The sequence below is a fragment of the Pristis pectinata genome, chromosome 14 (assembly GCF_009764475.1).
Source record: "Pristis pectinata isolate sPriPec2 chromosome 14, sPriPec2.1.pri, whole genome shotgun sequence".
NCBI lineage: Eukaryota > Metazoa > Chordata > Chondrichthyes > Rhinopristiformes > Pristidae > Pristis > Pristis pectinata.
Genome location: NC_067418.1, coordinates 43474262 through 43489726, shown reverse-complemented (window position 1 = coordinate 43489726; position 15465 = coordinate 43474262). Strand labels below are relative to the sequence as shown.

The 15465-nt window shown below is 37.3% G+C and overlaps 1 protein-coding gene across 7 annotated transcripts in view; it reads right to left on the bottom strand.

Annotated features, from left to right (window-relative positions):
• LOC127577845 (activating molecule in BECN1-regulated autophagy protein 1-like) overlaps positions 1–15465 on the bottom strand; it is a 340012-nt gene that overhangs the window by 47335 nt on the left and 277212 nt on the right. For all 7 annotated transcript variants that reach the window (XM_052029452.1, XM_052029455.1, XM_052029456.1 and 4 more), the window contains one exon: positions 14369–14508. In XM_052029452.1, the coding sequence (XP_051885412.1) occupies positions 14369–14508 (140 nt within the window). The remainder of the gene's footprint in view (positions 1–14368; positions 14509–15465) is intronic.

Below are 15465 nucleotides of genomic sequence, written 5' to 3'. Positions count from 1 at the left end.
CCACAGATATCTGAATGAGCTCCCCGGAAGAGAGATGCATGTTTCCTGTTTCATGATTTTGCCCTTATTCTGCTCTTTATTTTGGATAACTCAGACAATAAGCCAGTCAGCACATGTTGTTTGTTCTATCAATTCTCTCAAAGGCAATCTCAGATGGCAAAAACCAGTGAAGGAACCAAGGTACAAGAATCCGAACTGTATTCTGAAATCTAAGGGTTTAAAATATGAAAGTTACTTTCACTGCAAAGTGCCAGACATTCAACACTGAAGTTCAATAACTTCAAGAGCTAAACCAACAAAATGAAAATAAACTGCCACTTACTGTCACTCGTTTATGAAGACGAGTATAATGGAACAAAGTCAACACACCTTCTGATCATTATGAAGCAGAACCAGTTATCAGCTGAGACAACTGTGTTTTCGCTTTACATTTGAAAGCAGCAGCATCTTTGAGAAACACAACAACCTGTCTGTAAAGTGAGCCAGATGTAGAAAAGTGCAGAACTCATGTTTATTTAGGCTCATAAGAACACAAATAGTATTTTTGTCAAATAGATTCTTTTTTTTTAAACATTGCAATTCAAACTTAAAATGCTGCTGTCTAATTTGGGTTTTTGAATATTCCTTAATGAAAGTCAGTTTATGAATTTCTCTGTATAACTGCATGCAATAATAGCATCACTAATTAAACAGACAAATGAGAAAGATGCAGCATTTGTATTGGCTAAATCTAAAATTAATTTTAATTAATACATTATTTGGAATATTTTTGATTGTGCAAACCAGCTAAGAACATACACCGTGCAAACCAGCTAAGAACATACACCTTAATATTATTCTTCGATCACAATGTGTGGCTAGACATTGTAATATTTGCACATTATATTTCATTCATGGAGAAAGTGAAATAGACTAGTCTTAAGTAAACATTAGACCTAAAGCAATGACATAATAAGCCTCCAACAGTAAAAGTAATAACAATGAAAAATAGGCTGATTTTATTGTAATAAGACATTTTAAAGTGGTTTATAGAAGCATTGACAGAGGGAAAAAAAAATCAAATGACAAAATGGTTGTGAGGAATGTCTTGAATGAGCTGAGCAGAGAGGAAAGGTTTTGGGAAAAATTCCAGGTGCAGTTGAACTGGGAATTATTCTAAGTTATCAAGCATCTGGGTGATAGGTCATTGGGTCTTGGTGCTGTGAGAAGCAGAATTTTGGATGAGTTTAAGCCCATGCAACGTGTAAGATGTAAGTAGTGTATGCATGAAGGCTTCAGCAACAGAAATCCAGTGTCGGGCAAGTGACTGGTGATATTACAGAGGTAGAAAGTGGTTGGCTTTGATGACGAGGAAGATCGGGATTTGTAGCAAATCTTGCCACTTGATGCTCCATTGATCAATTCCTTTTGAGAAGATTATAGTGTGGTACAACCATACAAGATCAAAGTACATCATTGGAAATTCATGATTCCAGCATCATAGAAAATGTATTTAACGAAGTTGCTTTGAATTGAATATGCTTATTTTAATGTTAAATTAATAGCATGAAGTCTTAAATTTCTTCTTGGGAAGGCTATTTTCATCTTGTAAACTGTGTGCTTACAAGCTTTCTGGCTAGTTTACAGTGGTCACGATGCCAGAAACATCATATAGTTGGGTTACTAACAATTCTTATTCATTGCACAGTGATGCTGGATAACAGCATGGCTCAGATATATAACCACAAAGCATGGGTCAGATATGCTGCCAATTCTCCAATCTGGTATTCTGTTTGGAAATAAATGCAGCATCAGCGAGGTGCTCTTAAAGAAAATGAGAAAAAATTCTCATTTCAGAAATTATACATGAAAGCGAAGTAACACTGTGAATCTCAACCCAAATTCCTGACAGATGGAGATTTGCACCCCTTCACTGCAGGCATTCATAAGACCCAATGAGTTCCTGAAGTGAAGGGGTGCAAATATAGAATCAAATTCATTTCTTGGAGATCCCTTACTGATGAACTCTTGCAACAGTTGCTGAATTAGAAATAGCACGTGGCATCTTCAAGTGTCAAACTGACAGTGCATTTGGGAGTTCTTGAAATTAGTTAATAGTCAATTTGATAATATCAGTAGACAGAGGCTGGGCAACTGGTTGAATTATTCTTTGTATGTGGAATAATCCTTTACCCAATATACATGGTTATAAGCCATGTAAGAGCTATTAAGAGGCAACCATTAGATATGTCTGGAGCATGGAGTGAACATGTTATGCTCAGAAATGCCTATTATAAGTACAATTCTTTGAATAAGGGATAGATCTATCATCTAAGGATTTTTGTCTATTTAACCAGAATGAATTTTAACATCATTCGTTTGTTTTGTCATTCCAGGGCGAAAATCCTGTACCTTCACCATTCTGCAATGTTTGCTAGTGGAAGTGCCATGTTTGCCTTTATATTTCTGTTATGCCTGCACATCATCTGTTTGCATTGTGCCGTGTCTGTATGCCTTTCTCTTCGACATGGTTTAGGGTTTTTTTTAAAATCAGCTAAAAGTGGTGCATTCCTGATGGCGCACTGCGATGAAAAGCTAGACTATTGAAATCTTTTGGTCAGCATTACTTACTGGGGTGGTGAAGGAAGGACATGGATGATGCCCTTTGTCCAAGTGCAGGAGTAGTGGTCTCTAAGCATGGATTGCTGGGGAGATTGCTGTGAGCTACACAAGGATGAAGCTCTGTCTCCAGCCACTCTCTCCTTTGGTGCATGAAAGCAATATTACCACTGGTAGGCAGGTTGGATAATTAGACTGCAGCAAAGCCACTCAGCTACCACATTCTAAGTAGGCACACACTTTTGAGTTTTACAGAGTACACTGTTCTTTGCTACAAAACCCAATGTGAAGTTTCCATTTGTCATATATTTAAAAGGTGGTTCTTCTGGTGCAACAAATTAGCTAAGTGAAATGTGAATCTCTTACAAAAAGAAACCTATCTTATCCATTCTCCAAAGAGAAAGATGGAATTCCACTTCTACACACTTGTTATTGGCAGCATAACATTTTACTGAAAGACAATTAAAACACATAGGATGGAACATACTTTCCCTTCATTTGACATTTATTAACTTGTCAAAAGTGTGCATGCTCATTGAACATATATTTAAATATAGTTTAAAAAGAATGGCTTAATCCCTTCTGCTATAGCTACTAAATGGTATAAAAATGTTTGCCTCTGGTTAGTGGAAGATTGCTCCTTGGAGAGGGATCTATTGTAACTTGCCAGATGAAAAGCACATTCAATGGAAGAATAGCTTACTTGGATAAAGCTTGATTTCTGCAGAGCAATTAAGTACAACAGATTAAACTAATTCCGAATGAAACTAAATTTAAAAAAAACCGTGATGTGCAAAAACTTGGCTTTTCTCTCAAATTGAAGACACCAATATTATGGATGAAGCAAGAACAATATGTTTGCTTTGACATTCCCCCTGAGGAATATTGTAAATGTTTTAAGCTGAAGGTGATGTGTCTGGGAATAGCAGATCAAAACTGATGGAAAAAGTGGCCATCACAATGCCTAAATTTGTTTAATATAATAAGTAAACCATCACTTAAACCAAAACTACTCATTTCTTAACTGACAACATACAACTTTAGTTCAGATAAATAGCTCTGCAGAGAAACAGGAAAACTCTGGATGGTATTTGGATGAAGACAGCCCATAATGAAACAACATAGAATTGGAGATTAAGGTGGACGTCCTTCTGCTATTTCGATTTGCTTTGGTTTTCAGTCTCAAACATTACAGAATTGCTCACCACCTCAGCACGATGAAAGATGATTGGAGTCAAGGTACAGACAATGTTTCTCCACACAAAGCATTGAACAATATTTGGCTATTAAAATGCTGAGGAAGCTGCTACTCAATTCCCATTTACTTTTGTCAAGGTTTTTTTTTCTTTTAGTTAGATACAAGGTCCAAATTATTTCCCATTGCAATGTAACGTCAGTCTCATTACTATACAAATATGTGTGACTATTATAAATAATTTTCTGTGATAAAATATTAAATCCATCGGCTCTTATTAAGCAATTTAACATGATACTAATAAAAATTACATGGCGAATAATGGTTTTGACATTTTAGGTGGATTAATTAATGGATCTGCAGAGAAAGATTTCCACCCCCAATGAGAAAAGGTTCAGCTCAACAATCTCATATCCAGGCAACCCTTCTAGCCTTAATCTGAATTGTGAACTGTGCCTTTTTCAAGGCAAGAATGCTGAACGAAGCTGAACTTAGGCTATATCCTGCTTAATGCTGTATTTAGGAGGTTGATTTTTTTTTAATGATTAGCATACAACCGTGAAAGGTATTTAAAACAGTATTTATCATAAAGTCCCATCCTCCCTCAATTTACATGCTAAACCTGTATCTTGTGTGTAATTTGACAGAAAGTTCCAATTATTTTCTTTCAAGTGTGTGATTAAAATAGTGCACATAGAATTGGTGGAAGCAAGTCAAAAATTAAAACAACTAGATAGCATATTCCTGGAAAAAATAATACCTGCAAATACTAATTCAATATTAACGATCCAAACAAGATATACTTCAAGGAGAACCACTCGGCATCCTGGGCAATGGAAATCTGGTACTCTTCCCCATTCACCAACCCACCACCATAAATCCAATGAGACTGGATCAACTGAAAAGCCAAGACTAAAACTTTACAGTTAAGATACAATATTAGTTGATATTGAATGAAGGTTGGTCATTGGAATTAAGATACAGGCTTCAAGGCTAACTGGAGCAATAAATGATCTGCTGAAGAAACTCAATGGCTCGAGCAGCATCTGCAGGGTGAAAGCAATTGTTGACGTTTTGGATTGAAACCTGCATCAGGTCTAAAAAGAGTGGAGAGGGGAGACAGCCAGTATAAAGAGGAGATGGGGAGTGTGAGATAGGGGTCAGTGGGTGATTGGTGGACTGAGGAGGGGTGAAGGATGATGGGCAAGTAGGGGTAGGAGAAGGGAGGGTGAAGGTGAAGACAGCTAGGTGGGTGATAAACAGGAACACAAAGGCTATCAGTGCTGGAATCGAACAAGGATGGAAGGTGATAATGGGAACCGTGAGGGGAGAGGTGAAGGGCTAGAACCAGAGGAGGGAGGAGGTGAACCAGTGGGTGAAATGTGTAGGTGGGAGCTGGATGGAACCAGGAGGGGTAGGGGGACCTGAGCAGGGTCAGGAGGAGAAAGATTAGGGGGGAGAACTCACCAGAGGTGAGGATTACCTAAAATTGAAAATTCAGATTTCATACCATTGGGCAGTAGATATGAGGTGTGGTTCCTCCAGTTTGCATTGGGCTTCACCCTGGCAGTGGAGAAGGCAGAGGATAGACAGGTCGGTGTGGGAGTGGGAAACGGCTTCAGGCTAACTAATCTGTTTCTACATTAGGACAAATACAATTCATAGTGTTTGTGAAGGAAGCCAAAATGGATACGCTTGGTACGTTTTGGTGAAACAACATGGAATCAGTGCTTCAGTCTGAAATAAGATAAATTAGTCTCTGCTTTTGGAGAGACCACAGGCAATGAGCCATACACTGCTCACCAATGTTTTCTGGAAGAGTCATCACTTCTATGACTACTCAGTACTGAGGATAATTCCAACCAGAGTCTGAATCACTTTGCATCTGTCATCAGGCAAACCAAAGAAAAATTCATTTTGTCTTCTTTTTAAAAAAAAGTCAGGAATGGGGGAGCACGAGAATAAACAGCAAGTAGAAACGTTATTCACCACAAGTGTTACATTTTTTTTTCTTGGCTTGGCAGTACGTTACTAAGATGGTCATTAATCACATTTAAGACTTGTCAGAGAATACAGAGCATGTGTGTGCATGCGCCTGAGAGCACATATAACACAGGTAGCATCAGTATGTACTGAAAAGAAATAGAAGTAGGCATAGGACTAGGGCTTAACTTGTATCTCAACTCCATTTATTTATATAAACCAATAAGTTGGTAAATTGGTTTATTATTGTCACATGTACCTAGGTGTGGTTAGCATAATGCTTTACAGTGCCAGCAACCCGGGTTCAAATCCGGCCACTGTCTGTAAGGAGTTTGTACGTTCTCCCCGTGTCTGTGTGGGTTTCCTCCGGATGCTCCAGTTTCCTCCCACATTCCAAAGACGCACAGGTTAGGAAGTTGTGGGCATGCTATGTTGGCGCCGGAAGCGTGGCAACACTTGCGGGCTGCCCCCCCCCCCAAAAAAAATCACTACGCAAAAGATGTATTTCACTGTGTTTCAATGTACATGTGACTAATAAAGATCTTATCTTATCTAGGTACAGTGAAACATTTGTCTTGCATGCCATCTGTAAAGATCATTTCATTACATCAGTACATTGAGGTAATACAAGGGAAAACAATAACAGAATGCAGAATAAAGTGTTACAGTTACAGAGAAAGTGCAGGCAGACAATAAGGTGCAAGGCCATAATGAGGTAGATCGCTTGATTCCATTATTATTCAAAAATCCACCTCTCTCTGTCTTGAATAGACTCAGAGACTGAGCCTCCACAAGCCTCCTTGGTGGAGAATTCAAAAGATTCACTTCTCTCTGGGAAAAATTTCTCATCTCAGTCCTGAATGGCTGACCCTTTGTTATCTAGTAAGGGGAAATGTCATTCCTGCATCTAACCTGTCAAACTCCAAAAAGAATTTTGTATGTTTCAATAAGATCACTTCTTGTTCTTCTCAACTCAAGAAAGAAGAGGGCAAGTCAGCTTATTTTCTCCTCACAGCACAATCCCCTGCAACCCAGGAATCAATCTGGTGAATTTTTGTTGCATTCCTTCTATCAGATTTATATAGACCCGTACACAATATCCCAAGTCAGCTCTCACCAGGACCCTATATAATTGGAATAATCTTGTTCTTAAATCCTCTTGCTGCAAGGACCAACAAGTTGTTTGCCTTTCTTAATTGGTTGCTGTATCTGTTTGTTCACTTCCAGAGATCTGTGTACAAGGACACCCAGGTCCCTTTGAACCTTTCAATTTATCACTATTTAAAGAATGCTTTTCTATTTCATCTCCAGTCAATGTCCTCACTTTTTTTCCCTCTATTATATTCCATCTACGATGTAATTGCCCACTCAACCGTCCTTTCTCCATCTTCAAGAAACCTGTCTGCATCCTCCTCACAACCCACACTGCCTCCCGCTCTGTATCAGCAAACCTTGACAGATTACACTGGGACCCCTCATCCAAATCATTGATACAGATCTTTAACAGCTGGGATCAGAAGCACCTCTCTGGTCTTAGCTTCCCACCCAAAAAATTACTTGTTTACTTCTCCACCATCGCCAGTCCATGAAACAACTCTCAATTCATGCCAGTGTATCACCTCCAACCCCAGAGGGAAAGGCAGCTGCAACCAGTTACACTGATTGTCATTTTGTCCTCATATTTTCTGGGATTTCCACAGGCAGTGTTAGATTTGCTCATGGACTTGCACTAGTATTGCTATGTTTATTTTGCTGCTTAATTTGCACATGTGTAAGTTATGTATAATATGTTAATTTAAGTTTATGTGAACATGTTTATCCTCATCATGTAATGTAATGCTGCTGCAAAAAGCTAATTTTCATGGCATTTATACCCTGTATATGTATGCCTCTGACCATAAACTGGAACTTGAACAATTATTACAATTCAGAAGGAGGTGGGGAAACACCTGCTACTTAATTTACCCTTGACACCATTTGCTAGATGTCTCTGTGGACAATGGGTAATACCTGGAAATCCAGAAGTCTGCAGGAATTCCAGAACCTGACAGGACTAGTAAATATCTTCTGATTTTAATTTTATTTGCTCACAGATATTTGAGCCATTGGGGGCCTCCTGGCTACTACTCAGAGCCTAAAGCTGCACTTAAGTTTGCTGTCGATTTTATAGGGACAAAATTCCTCCATGATTTGGCCCAACTTCCACTGGCATACATCACGTTTGAGAATACTGCTGGATACCAGACTTATAAACCTCCTCTCCAATATTAAGCATACATTTCTCAGTATTAGGTAAGTGGCCATATTGGAAATTAATTGCACTCGCATCGGGCCTATTCTTGCAGCTTCAGCCTTTGTTTTGCTGAGTGTGAAGATGTACAATGATAAAACTCAATTCAATCTTCAATTATGGCCCTTGTGAACTGAAGCAAAATGACCAAATGTACATAATGTCATAGAAGCACGAAAAGGCATTTCCCACACGAAAAAAAATAGACTAAGTAACTTGCTTGACTAGCCATTAAGATCCTCCACGTAAAAATGTGTTAGCAAATATATGCAGCCACAGGCCAAAAGAATAAAGGTGATGCCATCAGTTAATGGTGTTCAGTTAAACATTTAATATGCAATTAATTTACGAGTTATGAATGATGATACAAGCATATAACATGTTTAAACACCAAAAAATTTCATGACCTGTGGACTAACTTGAATAATTATTTTGCCCTTTTGTTTTGGAGGTATTCACCTAATTTAGTTTACTCATACTCTGTTCCCATGAGAACGTCACGGGCACTGCATTTCAAAGTAACTATCATTACAATCAATCCCTCATAAGACAGCAACACTGGAATAACCAGGGTAGAAGCTATATCCTTCATTAATAACTGAACAAAGAACCCAAACCGTGAGCATGTCTGTTTATTAATTTCCCTGAACTATTATAACCAAAGCCAATGTCAATAAAGCATCAAACCCCCTCATTAATTGCACTGCATTGAACTTTTAACAAATCTTCTGCCTGTTTGATGAGTTTCAACTTATGATTATAAATTGGACGAAGAACACAGCCCGTACTCATTTTAATTCTTCTTTTGTCTGCTGTTTATAATAGAGGAAAAACCACTAGACAGAATAATGAAATATTAGTAGCAGCTGAATGGGTACATCATTAGCAAAACACAAGGTAATCCACTAATTTTCAAACACCAATTAAGTGGGCACCAGAATTAATGCCAGAGGCTTGGTAATGGTGATGACCAAGATCAAGCATTATCTTCAGGTGAAATGGAGATAAAGTTGGTGTCCTTCTATTAAAGAGGGAGATCATTCTTAGGATGTGATTTCTGTAACAGCCAACATTTACTGGCCATCCATATGGTTAATTATTTGGATACAGGAGGCCATTCAGCCATCAGTTCCATGCTAGCTTCCAGCAGAGCATTCTGACCAATCCCATTCCCCTTCTCCTCATTTCCCTGTACTCTGCAACATTCTCTTTTGCATACCCATCAACTCCCCTTTGATTCTTATTGCCACTTTCCTACACCAGTGTGTACTTTTCAGTAACTAGTTAACCTAGCAGGATGCCTTTGGGGCACAAGAGGAAACTGGAACACCTGGTGGGGGCCCACCCTGGCCACATAACTCCATTTAGACAGCACTCGAGATTAGGATTGAAGCTGGGTCCCTGAAGGTGCAACATCATGATGCAGCATCATGGTGCAACTGCAATTATATAATTAATGGGTTACTACATCACTTAAAGGTGCAGTTGGAGCCAACTAAGGTGTTGCTGGAGTTAAGTCACATATAGGTTAGACTGGGTAATGATGGCAGGTTTCCTTCCCTGAAGGATACTCACTGGTGCATCAGTGACAATCAAATAGCTTCATAATCTTAGAGCAGCTTTTATGTCCAAACTAAATTCAAACTTTCAAATTCCAGTGGTGTGATCTGGCCTTACACTCAGTGGATTACAGGACTAGTAACGGGACAGATGTAATTCACTTTATACTTTAAGATCAAAAACTGATGCTATCCTGGATCTGACACTGCTTGCAGTTAAACTACAAAATGCACAGCACTTTGCTAAATAGACAAAGAGTCTTTGGAGCATGTTCCTCTGCCTAACAGCCTGTAAAGCTGGAAGACGTAATCTCAAATCCACCAACTCCCCCATTATCAGCTTGGATCACAGTTTAACAAGTTTATGGAGAACTGCCTCCATAAACTTTAAACATGAATGTAGGAATTGTCAGCAAGTGCAAGAAATAATTTATTTTGAGGGGGTATATCCATATGCATACATTATTACATAAGGGACATATATTAACTCCAAATGGAAAACAAAGCAAATGAAAATAATGTGGGCTACAGGTCCAATAGGTAAATGTGGGATGATACATGACACATGCTTTCCATCCTTATTTCTAGTTTATGAATATCACTGAGCTCATTCTTCTTCATGCATTCAGCAGTTCCATGCTTTCTTGGTGCACTTCAAAAATGCGTCAGAAGTTATTCATTCAGAAGGAAATGAGAAGAGCGAGAAGAACTGAGGATGGATAGATGAGTAGAGAACGTTGAGAAAAAAATGTTCTTATTAGAGATTAATCAGTTACCACGATCAGGAGGTAATATTTGTGTTACTGGATGGTTTGGTATTAAAGTGTGCTACTAACCAACCACAACACATTTCTGTACAAGTAGCAGCCTTGTAACATGATATTTTATTCAGCAACCTACAGATGTTTCACCATTAATCATCATCATTTTAAGCTGCAAAACAATTCCAATTAATTTTGCATACTTGTGTTTACTTTGAGGATATTTTGGTTTGTGCAGCGAGCATTGAAAACAACTCTCGCATCAACATGTCAAAAAGTTGAAATGCAGATTTTCCATTCTGTGTTATGGATCCCTGGGTTCTGAGCTGCCTGTCAGGTTTGTTCATTCTCTGCTACTTACAACAAAACTGCTGGAGGAATCCTTTAATCAACAAGAGCATTGACAGGAGAAGGAGAGAGACCTTGCTTGAGGAACAAAGAAAATGCCAAAGAAATTGAAGGCATGGCCCTTATCTTCTTTAATACAAAGCTGAAGCACATTAAAGAAAAATGTAGATCCTCTGGCTTCACATTCCTAGTAGCTTTTAGTCAAGCTCTGTGATATTTTACAACATTACAGTTGTTCACTTGTCATACGGACTTCTATTACTTCCATGTAAACTGAGAATCTCTCTCTCAATATTTTTATTAATTCCAAATAAAAAGTACAAAGTGCATGAAACAAAGGAAAAAAAACAAGATGTTACAAAACAAATTGTATTGAATCACACTAGAAATCACAATGCTTCATATTAATAAACAAAAATGATAACTAATTAGTATTGATAAATTGGAATAATTTTATTATATAAAAAAAATCTAACCCCACTACCAAAACTGAAGCTGTTTAGTAACATCCTAAAGACATAGTAGGATTGGCCAATATCTGTACTATAAGCACCAAATCAGTGGTTTTGAAAGTAGTTCAAAAAAGGTCCCCATAATATTTGAAAGTTCAGAATAGATCCAGAAATAGAACAACGGATCTTCTCTAAATTTAAATACGACATAACATCCCGTAACCATTGAGCATGAGTGGGGGGAGTAGTTTCCTTCCATTTAAGCAATACAGCCCTCCTGACTATAAGAGAAATGAAGGCCAATATATGTAAGTCGGAAGTCTCCAGAACTATATCTTTTTCTCCAACTATCCCGAACAATGCAGTTAAAGGATTTGGCTTAAAATTTATTTAAAAAGTACTTTTTAAAAGCCAAATCCTTTTTTAAAACTGAGAATCTCTAATAAAAAAGTAACTTAAAACAAAAAAAAATCTTGAGAAATATTTTTTCTACCTTTAATTCTATCATTATTCTATTTTTAATTCTAGGTATTAAAAATCACTTCTTTTACAAATTATATTCCGATACAATGTGATACAAATGCACTTGATATAACCTAATATAATTGTGCAATTATCTGTTATCCTGAGCCAGGTGTCCAAAGAAATGAGAACCATTTAATATAAACTCAAACATCTTGTGGAATTTCAATTGAACATACATTGGAAGCTTTAAAAGAGAGTTCCTTGGATCTGTTTAATGCCAATCAGTTCCTGAAAACTATTTCACAGCTTGGTTTGGGAAACTGGAGAGTTGACATTAAGATGTTAGAGAGTGGTCATAAAATTGGGTAAGATTACAGAGACATTGAGAAATGGAGAACAATTGTGCAGTAAAAGTACATTATTTAGTACAATGGCTGTGACGTGTTTATATTCTACATATTCAGGAAGATAGTTAAATGTAATAACCACTGAAAAATCAGTTGATTTATTGTTAACTATTAACTTATTATAAATACTTCTTCCTTATAACTATGTTTGCTAGTTGAACTCATGAGTAGTGTTTGCAACCAGAGAAAGGACAGTGGCATGTTTTTGGTTGCCGGGCACACTACTAAATTATCTTGATAACTTTCACTTCAGGTTAAAAAAAAGTCTTACTGATGAAAATTATTAATTATGCTCCACTAACAAAACCTGAGAAAATTAAACTTTAAAAAACTCTAATAGCTGCACTCTCATATTGTCACTTATTTGTTTAAATACAGACGGTGGACATTTTCTCCATCAAAATAATCTACCGTATTTTCCTTTTTAACATTTTCTCGACAAAAAATGTTGTGGTTTCTAATCTTCTACCAACCATGTTGATGTTACGACCCATTATGGAGTTGAGTGTGTTTTAAAAAGATCAACGCCAACTGTGAACAATGCCCCTTTCAGGGATTGGAAATTGAGAATACAAATATCAGCATTGTAACTTATCACTACTGCAAACACACAGAGTCTCTTGCATGAGAACAAGATAAAGACTTATGTTTATGCAGCATTTTATCTCTCCAAAAAATTACAAGGTATTTCACAAAAAAAACTCAAAGATTAATAGACTTTAAAGTAAGTAATGAAATATGGAGCACTACAGGACATTTGAGAGCAGTGTGAATACACAATATAGATGCATACCTCTCTTTAATTTTAAGTCTCGAGATTATTGTGATATACACAAATGGACAGTTATGGCATCGTAACTTTTCACTAACTGCAGAAAAATAACCTGCTTTTTTTTAAATGTTCTTACCACTCATCCTATAAACCAACCTTTACATAATCTTGAAAAAGAACAAATCCAAAGTCAAAAACCCCTCAAGCCTGTTCCTGCATCTAGTTTTTGTAACAAGTGATTTTTCAAAGTTATTGATAGCAAAAGCTTAGGTTGTTAAGTGTCACCACGGTAAAGGTCACCAGAAATAGCTACTAGTTCCACTGTCAATCCAACTACATAGCTCAACGTCAAATGCAGTTGACAACTCCCGTGAAATAGCTTGGGATGTCGAAGTTAAAGATAGTGTATTAATGAGAGTTTTTTTTAAAGACTCAAATAATTTTGAAGTTGTCATCCAAATTGTAGACCACAGACAGCATAATATAACTCGAACATTTATACTTCAAAGGATGCGAACTGAAGCCAAGATACTATACAGTTAAAATCAGCAGATGTGTGTTTACTTTCCGGCCAATGGAAAATTTCAACAGGTACTAAGTATGATTCTGAATGAGACGTTTGTAGACACAGTAACATGAGAAACAAAATGTTCTGATAAACCAGGTTCTTTTCCAGTGCATGGGGAAGAACTGCTGCAGGTACAGTAGGGCACTTTCAAAGTTGGAACATCAGAGCTGGAATGGGCTACTTAGCCCCTCAAACCTGATCCACCATTCATTCAATGAGATCACACGTGATCCATGACCCAAATGCATGGAGCCACTGCTACCAAATATCCCCAAATCTCAGAACAGCTATAGCAAATGAGAGCTTCAAACTTATAACTCCTTTTGTGTGAGGTGTTCTCATTTTTACTTTCGAATAGGCCTGGACCAAAGTTTTTGATCAGACATACAATTCTAATTGAATACAATTGAAAAACAAAGGCAAACTCTAATTATTACAAATGCCGATTATAAATGCAATGATTTTACCATGTGTAAACAAACACTGAAGACTAATGAAAATAATACTTCAATTAGGTGAAATAAGTATTTAGTTTTACAAAATTGGTCTATGCTACCCACCTAAGAGTGCTGCCTTTGAGCCTCCATTCACTCTAATCACCCTTTCGCCATATAATCCCCCAATCCATCATATCCCTTGGCATGCATGCATCAGCAGTCCCTGAAGCACATCAATGCCTCAGACAACTTGCCAACTATTATCTTTTACATCTCCAAAGATGGACAATGAAAAACACGCTGTTTCTATGCAGCTGTGTAATAGGCATCAACTTTGAGATGATCATGTTATTGAACTCACACAGACGTTAATCATACTGTTCTATCGTCTAGTACCAAGGACACTGACCAGTAATAATGGTTTAAAGTGGTATGTTTACTTTGCACTGAGTCATCCATATATTCTGAAACACAATTCCTTGAAGGCTATAGCTCTGGATAAAATGCACTTGTTAATATTAAAAGCTACTTACACAGGCCGGCAAATGACTAGGTCTCCCTTATTGGTCCCATAGGCCAGGCCCATCCCAGGCTCTGGAAGCCAGCGTGCAGAGTTAATACTAACATGTCTCCTCTGGTCTGGAGGCATTGGGTACAAAACGTTGAAAACTCTCTGTAAAGAGATGAAACAGCAGTTAGGTATGTGGAATTCAGATGCCAGACAAAGATTTTACTCCTTTCCACATCCTACAAACTATTGAAATATTTCAAAATGTGAAAAGATGCTATAAAACCAATGAACACGCAATGTGCTTATATTGTATTTGGATTGGGAAGTCTACATCAATGCAGGGATTTGGTTGTTTATAATTCAACAGAATTAAATCAGACAGAAAATGTCATTGATATTGGAATCTTACACAATGGAGATGCATTGGAAGACAACTGGGAAATGCAAAAAATGTTGTCCATGTGCAAAACAAATAGCTTTTTAGAATTCTATGCTTGACTGAGGACTTGACTGATGTCAGTTGATGCTTCAATTGAAATACAAGAGGTCTGGGTTTGGGAAGTGTTGAAAGCTTTGATGGAGTGAGATCCACTGAAGAGTCGAACATTCTGACACTGTATTAGGCGAAGAAGGGCAAGTTGTAATGGAGTTCTGTGGGACAAATCGAGTATTATTTAATTCTTTCAGAAGAGAGAAGCTGAATAGTGGTTTAAAAGAAACAACTAAAAAAACTGACGACCTTAAAATCTCATTAGTTTGTGAATCTGGCAGCAGAAAGAATTCAGTTCTTTTAAAACATCTGTCATCAGTAATTATAGCATTTTTAAATCCTTACACAGAATAAGGCTCTAACATCTGAATGATTTACTGATAAAAATCAGATTAAGTCAAAGTTTCTTTATAACAGGAAAACTTTTACAGATAAATTTTCACTTGCAGTTATTCATGCTAGATAAGGAAGTTTAGATAGGTTGCATGAGCCAAATGCATTGAAGTTGGGTAACCAATTTTAAAAACTGCAGTTGTCAACTGAGTAATTACTTGACCTCCATGGCCCCATTGAAGGTAAACAAAGTTTATGGTAAACTGATATTTTAACAGTAGTGTGAACTGGGAAAT